Source organism: Oxyura jamaicensis, chromosome 8, assembly GCF_011077185.1.
Source record: "Oxyura jamaicensis isolate SHBP4307 breed ruddy duck chromosome 8, BPBGC_Ojam_1.0, whole genome shotgun sequence".
NCBI classification, from domain to species: Eukaryota; Metazoa; Chordata; class Aves; order Anseriformes; family Anatidae; genus Oxyura; species Oxyura jamaicensis.
Genome location: NC_048900.1, coordinates 20,329,517 through 20,343,468, shown reverse-complemented (window position 1 = coordinate 20,343,468; position 13,952 = coordinate 20,329,517). Strand labels below are relative to the sequence as shown.

General features: G+C 39.2%; 1 protein-coding gene across 4 annotated transcripts in view; it reads left to right on the top strand.

Moving 5' to 3' along the window:
• Window positions 1–13,952, top strand: part of ST6GALNAC3 (ST6 N-acetylgalactosaminide alpha-2,6-sialyltransferase 3) — a 228,180-nt gene that overhangs the window by 157,869 nt on the left and 56,359 nt on the right. For all 4 annotated transcript variants that reach the window (XM_035332981.1, XM_035332980.1, XM_035332982.1 and 1 more), the window contains exon 3: window positions 414–823. In XM_035332981.1, coding sequence (XP_035188872.1) covers window positions 414–823 — 410 coding nt within the window. The remainder of the gene's footprint in view (window positions 1–413; window positions 824–13,952) is intronic.

Sequence of the window (13,952 nt, the reverse complement as noted above, 5' to 3'; positions counted from 1 at the left end):
TATTCATTCAGACACATAACCAGAGTCAGTGTATAGGTAAATTCCCAACATTACTTTTTCTGTACATTTTTCCTGTTGCTGACATCTTGTTAAGAGAGAAAAAGGCCTTGATCTAAGTATTGTTCTCTGCTTCTGCTTTCTTTCATTGTATTCTAGGGGAAAAAGTAATGTTTAGAGAGAAAAATAAATTATTATTTTTCTAGTTGACTTTGAAAGGTGGAGAACAAAGGAGAAGATTACAGCTGCCACCTATTTCACTGAAAAGGATTGCATTTAGAACTTTGAAGCAGCAGGGTTTTCCACCAGCTCTAGCACAAGGGGATTGACTGTGCTCATCTTTCTATTAACTGAATTTTCTGTCTCCATGCTTTACAGAGAAGGACTTCTATATATTTTTGTTTTATTTCTTCCAGCCTCTACAACTAGACTGTGATCTCTGTGCCATTGTTTCAAACTCAGGACAGATGGCTGGCCAGAAGGTGGGAGCTGAGATAGACAAGTCCTCGTGCATATGGAGGATGAACAATGCTCCCACAAAGGGCTACGAGGAGGACGTTGGGAAGAGGACAACCATAAGAGTGGTCTCTCACACGAGCGTGCCTCTCCTACTCAAGAATCCCGAGTACTTTTTCAAAGAAACCAACAGCACTGTTTATGTGATCTGGGGACCTTTCCGAAACATGAGGAAGGATGGAAATGGCATTGTGTACAACATGCTGAAGAAAACTGTTGACAGCTACCCAGCTGCCAAAATCTATGTGACAACAGAAAAGCGCATGAGTTACTGTGATGCAGTGTTCAAGAAGGAGACAGGAAAAGACCGGTAAGTCCTAGTTGTGAAGAGCAATTATAATGTTTGACAAAAGATACATGAGAGAAGGCCATGCTGGATGCTAGCTACTAAATGAGTCCCAAGATATGTTTTTAATGGATTGTTATATGGTTTTGACTGTTATAAGCACTTGATGAGGCAGCAGCTAGGCCCCATTTACCCCACCTACGCTACCTTCTGTTCTTTCCATTTCTGTTGGCTTGAGTCCCAAAAATATTGGATGTCTTCCTGAAATGTTTTCAAAGCTGTGTGTTGTTTTCAGCTCAATTTACTATTGATTAAATTGACATTTTATTTGAAGAGGATAATCCTACACAAACAACATTTCCAAGTGCACAACCTCAGGATAACTCTAGATATTGTATTTTCATCTCTGTTGATACTCACTGTAGCTTTACTTCAAACACAAACCTCAGGGTTGTGTATTATTTGTATTTCTTGCTGAAAATGGATTATCAGTGATACTATAACAGAAGAAGGCTTTTACCAGAATGATGCTGAAATTGTATTCACCCTGTGTGAGAATGTGTGTTTATGCTGCTCAAGTAAGGGCTATAAGGAGATGAAAGCATGACGGCCAAAGTTTTGGCTAACATTTTCAGAGTTGAATTTGTATCTGTGGAATTAAGACCACAAATTGCATGATTTCATAACTGACCAACAAAAAATCTGATGCTCCATGTTTTGGCGTGGAAGTGGACCTCTTCCTCATACTCTCTGGAGCTAGCTAGAAAGGAATTTCCAGACCAATGTTGTGCCTCAATATTTGTCTTTTAATTTGCACATCATGAATTTGCAGTTGTGCAGGGCTGTAGCTATTTTGACCAAACTAACAATACAGATACTCTCAACTAGTTAAATTTAGTCTATACTTTTGACTTAGCTGTTGCAGTAAAAGAGCTTGTTCTCTCAGACGTCCTTGATTCCCTTTGTTATCAAACTGTCTAGACTTGATTAGACTTGATTTTGCCTTTTTAAAAAAGCATTGAAATATGGGGAAGATTTTCCCCCTCAGCTTGTTCACCACACACATGTGGCTGCTGTGATTCAGGAGTTGGAGGGGGCTCCTATACACCATAAAGGTGTCAAGGTTGTCATGGCTTCTTGGGTTTAGCTGAAAAAGCTTATGTATAAACAGAGGTTAATAGAGAAAATACACAAGATCCATTCTTCAAACCCCTCTTTAATAATCCAAGCAATCCAGTTTACCTGTTAATTAAGCTAAATATGATCATGGGTACATTATTGCATAAACATAAATTTGTTTATATTTATGCCTCTTCCATATTAATAGTCTGTCAGGTGGCAGTGACTTTACAATACTTCATTAAAACCTTATTTTGAGACCAGCCCAGTGTAATGGGTACCTTAGTATAGCCTATCAAAAATCTCATCATCCAATGTCAAAGTACCCTCAGCTCCAGCCTAATGCATTCCTCGTCAACAAATTAACACATCACAAAGATTTATTATTACCCAACTAACACAATACAAATGCTTCTTTCCATGTCAAAGGCAGATTGAACTTCTCCCAGTACTTATGAACAAAGTTCTTGAGTAGCCTGATGTCAGTGCCCCAATTTCTTTCTGAAACTAGAAGTTTCACATTGTGAACAGGGGTGAATTGTAGATAGACTGCCTCATGATCCACATCACACTGTGTATGTGAGGGCTTCCCTTTAACACCGTGAAAAAAAACCACTTCTCACAGTGGCGATCAGATAACATCCTTGTATCTACTGTTACTTTCATTTTTAGTCCTACTTTTCCACATCAAATGCTAAGTGGCATCATTTATGCACTTGTAAGCCCGAAACAAGAGGTACAATCAATGTGTCACCAGCCAACACCTTCTCTATCGCTAGAAAACATCCTGCAGCTCCCTGCTAATCAGGGGACCTCAGCTTGGAAGCTGTTTCATTTTCTGCAACATCTTCAATTCACAGCCCTTCTGCTGTTTCCAGGGAGGGTCATGATGCTCTTAGAGGTATACGCCAGTTGTGGAAGCAGTAAAGGCACAGCACAAGAGATTTGGGGGTGAGGAAAATAGTTTCACACGTTGTGCCAGACTATTATGATACTGAGACAGAATCAAGTTCCTCAGCCAAATATTCCTTCTGTTCCTCAGAGAAGCATCAACTCTTGCTCGCAGTATTAGTTTGAACAGAGGTCTGCTTCAGCATGTTCCCAGCAAAAATTCTGGAAGGAAACCAAGTTCAACTCATATTCTAAAATGTACTGAGTGGATTGTAATCACGTCTGTTTTAGTTTAATCCTAAAATACTGTCCTTATGTACAGTGTATGCTACTAAGGCATAGTAAAATTACAACAGATTTCTAGTCTGTCAAGCCTTTAATGAGTTTTCTATTTCTACTCTTTGGTGTACTATATTGTCAGGTAATTAGTGGGACTTATAAGTGGTTTCAGTAGTGCTCAAGTTTTAAAGGATATTTTTGGAAGCAGCTAACAGGTGTGTGCTTTATTCACTTCTCTACTGCACAAAAAGCTCTGGTCCTGCACTCCTGCTGACATGGGAGCTTCATCCCTGACTTCTGTGAGTGCAGGTTCAAACCCCACAGCTTTGCTATTGACAGGTAGTTTTTTACAGGTTCATGGAAGAAACAGGAATTGTCCCTAAAGAAGTTCCAGCAGACAAGTTGATTTAACTCAGAATGAAGCATCTTCTTTATTCTACAACAGTACAGAATATACTGAGATACGGGTTATCCATGCTGGTGAATTAACCTTGCATGCAGTGTTATGAATCTGAGGGACATATGTTCTTTCTGAGAGTCTTCATTAGTGAAGCAATGAGTTCAAGGCGGTGAATGCTTATCCACTTTGAATAATTGTTGTACATAAATAATATTCATTACCAGACATTGACAATTTTTCATTAATGCATTTTACTTGGTGCTTCCCTAGAGGGAGCATAAACTTGGCAACTTCTCCCAGTATTTCACTGATGTTTGGGTATATGGTATGCATTGAGTCAAGTGAAAGAATGTCAGGAAACATGAGGCAATCACTAAATGTGGCATCTTTGTGTGTACCTCAATCCAGGTAAGTGGTTCTAAAGACATCTTTATCTTTGCCATGCATAAGGAATATAACACAAGATGATATAACAACATTTAAACGATAATAACAGAGAAAACTGTAGTCTTCATTAAAGCAGCAGAGCTAATTCTGGTCTGATAAAGTGCACTGAACAGCCCTAAATAGGTTTTAATTAGCTGGCACCAAAGCTGCACCACCCTTAGGGAGGGTAAAATTAATGAAAACTAGCAGCAAATAGATCAGTGCTACTGGATGTTATTGCCTTAGGTGAAGGTGATGAGGAAGAAGGGAGTGTCTTTTAAGGATCATTTAGAAAACAGACTGCGTTAAAAGTCACTTTCAAAAGGCAATGATAAAATAAATCTGTGCTAATATTGGTGAGACACTCTAACGTCATCCAGATTTCAGACTCCATTCGTGTTTATTCTACAAACATCTCAGGCTCACCTCTCAGCACAGTGCGTCCAAGCAGTGCCTCTGATGGCACCGCTCCACATCCCCTCTCAGGCTGGTGGTGTGATCGGACCGCTGCTCTGCCACTGCCTGTGGAGTACAGTGAGCCTCAGCAAACAGCCACTAAGGCATGTGCTGATACCACTCCATGCACAGTTTCACCTGGCGTCTGTGGTAACACTTCTTATAAATAACTACCTGCAAAGAGCCTGATAAGCTTTGCCCAGGAGATGTATTCTGATCCCCCAAAAATCCCATTAAGAGACCTGAAATAATGTGCTGAAAGCCAGCCAGTTGGCTAGAAAATTGCATGTGCTGTCTTACCTCTAAGAACACCCATCCCATTCCCAAACAACTCAGTTAAATGTAACATTTTATTGAGATTATTATCTACACAAGCATGTCTACATGAGGTATGTCCAGTGAGCCACTTTTGCAATCAGATTGCTCTTTCTGAAGGATTTTTGTTAGTATCTCGGACAATTCTGAGGAAATGAAATTGCTGTTGTGCTTCACCTCCAGAAGCTCTCAGTTTCCTCTGTGCCACTTGGCGCTACATGTTGGGTTGTGAGAAAGCTGGTTTATCATCTGAGGCAGAAAGATGGATCATCCTGATCATTGGCTTCTACATAAAGATTCAAAATCTGGAGGTGTGCTCAACCGCTATTTTACGCAGTTCTGCACACTAATTATTTATTACTTCGGTGATATATGAGATCTATATTATATCTCTGTCATTTAGAGCTAACAAATTATATTCATCTGAAATTCAAATTGACACTGTTAGACAACTGCAGTCATCACAGCTTCACCTCAGTTAATATGTGGTTTTTGATGTGTCTGACTAATCTATGCAAAACTGTAGTCTAGTAAAAATGTCACTGAAATGAATAAATGAAATTACATTCTCTGAGACTCAGGTAGCTGCAACTTCTATAGTCTGTTGATGTTCTCTGTGAATTGAGATAGCAAAGCTGTCAGTGGCCAGATCGCCAGAGTTTTATCCTGTGTTTCTGGATGTTGGCTTGAATAAAATAACACAGTAATGCTATTTTCACTTTTGCACTTGCTTACATAGACATACTGCTTTCCCTATCAGGGCCATTCAGAGAAAATATAAAGTCTTAGCCAGTGTTAAATAACATTTGCAGAAAGCAGTTTTTAATTGGGAAGTTGGGAACAGTGACACTGAACTTAGCTCAAAGTTAGATCTTAGACTTAGGAAGTACTTCTCATCCATGCTTTATATTAGCATGCTTTGTCTAAAAACTCTGGAAGATGAGGGAAAGTTCATTTTGCTTTGAAAGGAAAATGAACAGAGTTAGGGAACATTAGCTTGTTTAAACATTTTAAGGACAAAATGTAGTTTACATTTTTAGGCAGTTTTTGTCATGACGATGTAGCCTCATCTGTTACACTGATAAAGTCAGCGAAAGTTCTCCATTGCCTGAGAGTGTCAGAGCAAACCCTCAAATTTGTGTCTTATATAGTGACCATTTTTCAAGTGCTTTACTGTGGATCTTTCTTGAACTAGTGCTTGGCACTTCCACTCTTTCTTTTTATAAAGTAATCCCTTCAAAAATGTTAATGGATTTGTCCATCTTAATTCAAAGAGGGCTTAAATAGTTTCATTGTCAGCTAAGACTGCTTTATTACCTGAAAAAACAAGGGTCTAAAGCATGAAACCTTAATGAAATAAATAGATTTTTCATTATAAAACACTTAAAACCTCAAACTCTATTGCTATTTGTGGTCAATCATTGGACTTGTAACAACTGTTTTGGGGTTTACACTCACTGCATTCACTCTTCCATTCCTTGGTAAAACACCAGTTGTTCCGAAGTGTCCTAGATTTATTCCCTGCAGCCCAGTAGTATCTGCATTTTTGTTTCTCTGTGAAGATTTTCCTAATTAAGATGAACATTTTTCTCTATTAGGCAGATAGAACTCAATAGAAGTCTGTTTTTTATTAACATGTCAGTAAATGCTGCACAAAGCACCAACACTTTTGTTAAGAAACACAATTCCCACTACATTATAGTGATTATGTAGTGGATTGAAGTATTATTTAAAAATTATCAGTATTAGTTATTATTCTGGGGAAATACATGGCTGCATTTGTGTGGGCTTAGGGACCTATTGATTCTGTGGTGATTGCTGACTTTAGCCATGGAGTCATTTCTTTTTACCTAATGATGGAAGTGAAAATATACCTTACCAGAATCAACTTTACCTTCATGTGTTCTCACATGTTCTTTGATTAAATCCAACATTTCATTCTTTTCATTTATTGCATCTTCTTTAGATGCCACCAAATCTCCCCGACAAGCCGGATGTTAAATCTTTATACAGAGTCTGATGCTGTCCTAATTACATGCACACCTTCTCCATCTTGTCCTTTAAATGTTCTACAGCTTTTATGGCCACGATTGCATTGTTGTATCTCTTGTGAGCAACACTGGGATTGCGCATATAAATGAGATTCTTCCTGGACTTTTCTCACATCCCATGAACGTTTACATTTGAAGGGTAAGGCAAGGCAATGACACACGTGCTAGCAATCCTGGTAGCACTGTTGGTCTTAGTGGTTCTTGTTTTGCTGTTGGTGCTGAAGGTATTTTATGGTTTTAAAGGCAGAAGACTTGAAGGAAAAAAGTAGAGGCACAGATTTTCACTGAAGAGTCTTCATTGGATCATCTTCCATCACAGCATTTTTGATTTTTCTGATCACAGTGTTTAAACTAGACCTTGATTTTTCGAAAAGAGATTAAAATTTCAAAATAACAAAACATTTTTTTTTTAAATCAAGAATTTAATCTATTTTTTAACTCAATCTTGCTGCCAGTTGAAGTAATAGTCTTTAAAAACAGGGTGTTTTCCGCTGAAGTCTATGCTTATCACTGCTTGTCATATAGCAATGCTTTTCTAAGATATATTAAATAGATTAGGAAATAATGTGATGTTGCTATTACTTTACTGTGATACGTGTTGGTTACTGATAACTCTGGGTTTTCTAATGGAAGTTCCCTAAAGTACGCTGGGTCATATTTGCAGTGTTTAGCAATTTAAAAGATCCTACAATCAAACCGCATGCGATGCGCTGGGAGATTTTGTGTTACGGAGTTGCTGCTCAAGGAGGATAGCAACTTTCAGAGGCAGGCAATAAAACACTACGGTAATTTGTTGCTTCAGATAGAGAAGGGTTTCTCTATGTCTGTCCACCTTCTAGCTAATAAAATTTACAAGAACAGAATTTCATAAGGAAAGGTGTATGAGAATAAAAGTGACCCAATACTAATTTCAAATCTCTCAGTGAATGTGATATAGAAAATATTGTCTTTGCAAAGCTTGGAACAGGTAGGCAACACAACAGAAGAAAAACTGGTTAAAAGTGGAAACAGGTTAGCTAGAACTGCTACTGGGATTTTTTGCCTTAAAAATACAGAAGGATTAGGAAACAAACACTGCACTGAAAATTTAATCTGTAAGAACTCAGGTCTCAGATGTGAGATATCATACACATAGGTGGGAGGAAAACTGAAAATTGTGAAATGTTGTCTCATTAAGTTCATTTGGAAGTTGGTGTAAACTAGCTCATGCAGAGCTTCAATATGTATTTGTACCCATACGTAAACAAAGCAGATGTTCTGCAATGTTTGTTTATATGTCAGCGATCATGTATCCCATAGACAAAATCAGTCTGCGATTTCAGAGCAGTGAAACTCTAAAAAAAGTACGTGCTCACATGGCTTTATAGTGCACATCTTCGAGGGTGACTCGGGATTCACAGCCATACTTCTCGGAGAGCTTGCTGTGCTGGTGGCTTGTGCGGCAACCTGTGTTTAGAAAAGAATTGCTGGTACACCCCATACAGTTCCTGCAATGCTTGAGTTCTCTGAGCCTTTAACGGTGAGACAGCTATGCATTTAAAGAGTAACGTGCACAAGAGCAGCATGTACAATTTTACTCAGTTTGCAAAAACATAGCTACAGCTTGCAGATTTATTATGAATCTTCAGGAGTGCCCTCAAAGAGTTTGTCTGATGTCTTGAATACTAATCAGCATGTAACTCAGTTTGGGTGTGAAAGGGAATACTTTTTGATTCAGGCATCAAAGATTCAGCCATTCTACTTGCAGCATTTTGTTAGCTGCTCTGGTTTATTGCAGCAGTCAGTGCAGGGGGCACTGCATGCCCGGCACCGCTCATCTCGCAGCCTGAGCTGCCCTACCCAGGGCGCAGTGAACATGCAACTACAGTAGCAGAAAATGTTTCTAAATGCCCATATTTGATTGCAAGTTTGCTGTTCTTACACGAGCCTGATCTTTGGAGACCTCTTTTTCTTTTCTTTTCTTTTTTTTTTTTTTTACCTTTTAAAAGTCAGTCGGCCCAGCAAGCACATCTCTGCTGCTACAGAAGAGAAACCTGAGCTGCGCAATGCCATCTCTGCATGACTCATTAAAACTTCCAAAGCCCAGCATCTGCTGCAAAACTTTAAAAATCGCTGCAGATGATGTCATTTGTGTGGAATAAGACACAGAGAACGGAAAGGAAGCAATAGCAGATGAAATCCTAAGAAACAAACAGCATGCTTTTATCTTTACAATAAAAACAAAGAATCAGAAATAAGCACTCTGAGTTCAGTTGTCTCTCCATATGTTGCTTCCGAGTTTTCCTTGAAGTACATTAATTAGAGACACTGGTGCTCCTGTCACTGAAGAACATCCCAAACATTTTCCATGATAGCATTTCCTAATGTATTGCAGACATCACTTAAGCCTCAAAATGTCTCTGTGAGGCAATGAATTATCCCTTTTGTACAACTTGATTTCCCTGAGAAAAGGACACTGGGGGAAAGCAGGCACTATTGCTATACAGAAATTCATGCCTATAGATATTTTTCAATTTTGTATATTTACCATGGTGGCTTTCATGTCTCCTACATTGCTAATTTGGGGTCGGGATGGTCTGTAACAGCGCAAGAGAACCAATTTCTGCTGCTGTATAACTTGTTTTCAGCCAAACAGGGTAATGTTCTGGCACTTCCTTCCATGTGAAATTAGCAGTAGTCTCTTGACATTTATAATCAATCAAAATATTAAGGAAAGAAAATAATCTGAAGAGTATTTGCAAAGTGTGTTCCTCTAAAAGAAGAATTTAGCTTCAATTTGTTCAAGTATTAAAAGTTTTCCTATCCTGTGTCCATGTCTCTCAGCATCGTCTCGACGTCTTCCTCCAGAGCACTAACAAATGTGACTAGCATTTGTCATACGTGCCTTTTTGTTTCATCAAGGGAGAATTGTGGCTTTGCTGGAGCTCAGAGATTTTTTTTTTGCTCTCTGTGTGGGCTGCTACAATTTTATATTAGTGATGACACTGATGAAATATGGTTTGTATTTGGAGCAAAAGAAAGCAGTGGTCCTTAACTCCTCCGGGCTTATTTGACGATCTTAAATTGCCTTTACCTGCTCTTCCAAGAAAGCACACTGTTCAAGGGAGTTGGAGTTCAGCCCCACTGTACGGATCCAGCCAGGCAATCGTAGCTGAGTGGCATCCCAGAGCATTCTCACTCCTGGAGGTATTTTGGGTCTCACTCATGGAGTGCCTTGCAGATATGGAACTTCATTTAGCTTTATATAGGATATCCTCAGGTGTTATGTATTGCCTTGACCTGTATGAGCATCAGTGGCTTCCTGCCAAGCTACACTGCTTTGCCTGGTTTGGAGAAAGGCGATGAATGAATGAAAGAATAACTATGGGCAGTTCATTGTTTACCGGTGGGGAACAGTATTTTAGGCAATACTTCTGGATAGGGTGTAGGATGGTACCTGGGGATGATATAGCTAGGATAACCTTATTCCAGTTTCACTTTAAACTTTTAATTCTGGATCACTTAAAGATTTTCTTAATTTTTTGAAATAATAACCACCAGTTTCATAAGTATTTGACCAGTTTTAGGGTAGCATTAGCAGGAGCAGTTCTGCACGTTTCATTTAAAGTCTTCCTTTTGTCTGTGTACCAGGGCCAAGACTGACATATGATATAAATATTTTCTTCATTATTGCTTTACATTTTTCCCAAGGCTATCATATTGATTTCAAACCCATGGTCATCATTATACTAAAATGGTGGCATTAAAACTCTGGTCTCTGTGGGTGGATTGTAATAAAAAGTTTCAAAATAATAGCCTACTAATGTGAAAGGTGGAAATATGTGTGGTATCATATTGCTCATAATGTAACCATTAAAATAACAATTATGTGATAATGAAAAGAGTCATTATGCTTTAGTTTATCTTTACATAATGTTAATAGCTAATGAAAACAGGGAAGATTATATCTAATTATGTTTAACAATACTATTGCATTTCCTGTAAAGAGAATATTTTGCATGGATTTGTAGATTTGGATGCTTCAGTAAGGTTTGTGTCCACTCTCTCTGTACTTGAAAATATGACTATTTTTAAACCAATAGTTAACAAAATCTTTTGTATCTAATAGAAGACAATCTTCGCTAAGGCTGAGATTTTGGATGTTTTTGAATTTTATTTACCAGGGGTAGTTATGTGCAACGTGGCTACATTGAACAGAAATAAAAAATCATTTTAGGTCATTTAGGTTCAACGTGTTGCCAAAATGAAGGTAGCCTGACATTGAGTGAGGCAGTAGAATACCTTCTCTCTTTAGAAGAGAGAAATGTCAACTGGCTGCATTATCATCTGCGGTAATTTTGTTTTAATGTTGGCTTGGCCATTTGGGCAAGTTCCTTTTCTATTGTATACAGAGACAGAACATGCAAGAACAAACAGACAAACAATGCTTTGACATAGATAGAGGAGCTTCTAATTTTGTATGTTGGGATGTTGGGCTCAAATTTAGAAGTGCTTAGCCCAGGAACACGTGGCTAGAGCTCCCAAATGATCTTAGGGGCAGGAGCGTTGATTAGAATTAAGACATTTTAGTGTTCGTACATCTGGGGCTGACTACGCTGATTTTTCAAGATGCAGTGGGGTTGCTCCTCCGTTTTTCAATACTTTCAATATTTTCTAAACATAATGACATGGTTGAACGTTACCTTTAAATGCCAAACTCATGGAGATGGGAATTGCATTATCTATTCCATTTCACTGCAAAGCATAATTAAGAGATACGAGTAAAACTGTTATGAATTAGGCATTGAAATATAATTACATTGATTTTTCTAGGTATTATTCCTCATGACATCAATAGAAAATGTCTTTGGTCTAACAGTGTAATATTTAATTAGTTTGTTAATTGCCTGCATTTCAGCAACAAATGGTTTGATTTCTCTATTTATTCAATGAATAAATTACTTGCTGCTTGGCCTTCTGCTGTTCCTCCACTGCCCAGTGTCCCCATCCCTTACATACTCAGCAAATGCTTTAGACTTGGCTGGGAAGTAAAGGTGACAAAAGAGGGGAGAAGAGAGCCCCAGATACAGCTGGCAGCCTCACAGCTGCCAGGAGGTCACGGCAGCCTGGCCTCCCTGCCAAAGACTCGGAGGAGCCTTTCTGTTGAGGTGAAGGGATTGTGGGCTTCCATCTCCTCACCATGTTCCCTGTGACTGTTGCACATGAGCAATGGGAAGGCCAAGGCAACTCAGGGCCGATGGGGTGGGTGCTACAGCAGAGGGTGAGGATGGAGGCCACCTGAGTCTTCTGGTGAGTTCACATACAGGACTCACAGGGGTCACCCCCTTGGAGGTGCTGGTTCCAGCAGCCTCATGTCTTTGCAGAAGCAGTGTTTAATTTTTTGTTCCAGTGAGCTAAGCGGTGGGCTGAACTTGGGAGCCGCAGTATACCCGGTTGGGTGGCTGCTGGCTGCATCTTTGGGTGCTAGGAGAGCTCAGTACATACTCAGACGCATATCATCCATGAGGCCTGACCCCAAGCAGTTTCTGAGGTGTTTCAGCTTCTGTGTCTCCTTCTCTTTTTGCCCATCTCGGACTCTTCCATTTAGATTAGCTAACTCAAATCATGGGCTGGCATGCTGTCACTGTACTTCGAGCCAAACTCTTCCTTGTTCATATTTCTCTTTAATAGGATACTTGTTTCCATTCGGCATATTTCTTGCTTTCTTTGAAATATTCTTTTTTCCTTCCTTCACATATATATATTTTATATATCATTACTTTACTGGTATTTTCCACATTTTTTCTCTTTGATTTTCTGCCTCATGGTTTGTAACTCTGTCATCTGTATAGCTTTTTTCTTTCTGCTTTTTGTCCTTTTATTGTGAAACATATTGCCTTGAACACACCTCCTGTTTTTCTGCACAATCTCTATTAAAACAGCCCACAGCCCTGCAAGGTATGTGATGAGGAACAGTTCTCCTCTATGTGCCCGTGCCCTTGCCCTTGCTCTTTCATCTGAATCATGGATCAGAATTCCTGAAAGACTGGTCTGGCACTGCAGATCCCAACTCGGTACGTCTAGTACTTAAAACAAAAACAAAATTTCACAGTGGGATGTAGAAGCTGTGCATGATTATTTATTGATGACTGTTGGCTATGTGAATTAAAACAGCAGGGAGCTCAGATTCTGATCAGAAACCAAGTGATTTCCTGTACACTTTTTATTTTTTAAATGTGAACATAATATAAACCCATTGCACTCACGCTGTTAAATGCTAAGCTCTGGCATGACCTACTGTATGAACAGCACATGTTCCCTGTTACACAAGTAAGTAGCTCTGTATGTGCAAGCGTTGCTGAAGGCTTGGAGCTATTATATGGCAACTTATATATATGCTTCTGTATATGTATGTATGGGCATAGTCACTACGTGCACAAACACAGATTCAAAGTGGCGTGCAGTAGCGAGAAATTCTTTTTCCAGAGTATCTAGGCTGGAGAAACACACAAAGATAAAAAATACCCAGAAAGTTTAATAAAAGCATTTGCAAGCGTTTGTTTGACCCAGAGGATATACAGGCCCTGCCACCTATAAACTGTAGCACTGCAAAGCGTGCTAGGTGAGTCCCCCAAGCCACTGCCCTATAAGATGGGCTCTCACAAATGTTTCGTCTGTGCTCAGGTGTACCAAGCAGCACCATGATTTCAGTGTGCAAAGCAGAGGGACCTGGTGTGCAGCTGCCTGAGCACAGCCAGCGCAGCCTTTCTGGGAGCTCCCAACACAGGAGGTGTTTGTCCAGACGCTGCCTTTGTGTGTTCCGTGGTGTTAGCATTGAGCAAGTTTCACTTGGTTTATTTTGGTTTTGTAAGTGCTTTTCAGTTGTAACCGTCTGGGACAGCCAGACTGGCAGTGACTTCTGGGTCTTTATGTGCTAGATGTAATTTATTTGCTTTTAGTTTTTGTAACGTCACCAACTGCTAAGGGAATTGATGTTTAATATGCTTCTAAATAAGTAAAACGAAAGTATAAATAAATAATGCCTGGTTTATTAGCCCAGGTGTTTTCAGCATTGCTGAAAGTGATTTGATGACAGCCCCCAGCACTAGCAATGGAAAAAAAAAAAAGATTTCTCTGTGATTATCATCATTATAATAAACCATAATTGAAAGATTACAAAATTGATTCTTTTAAAAATTAATGTTGCATGAGTAAGCAGGCTCTGTGACATTCAGAT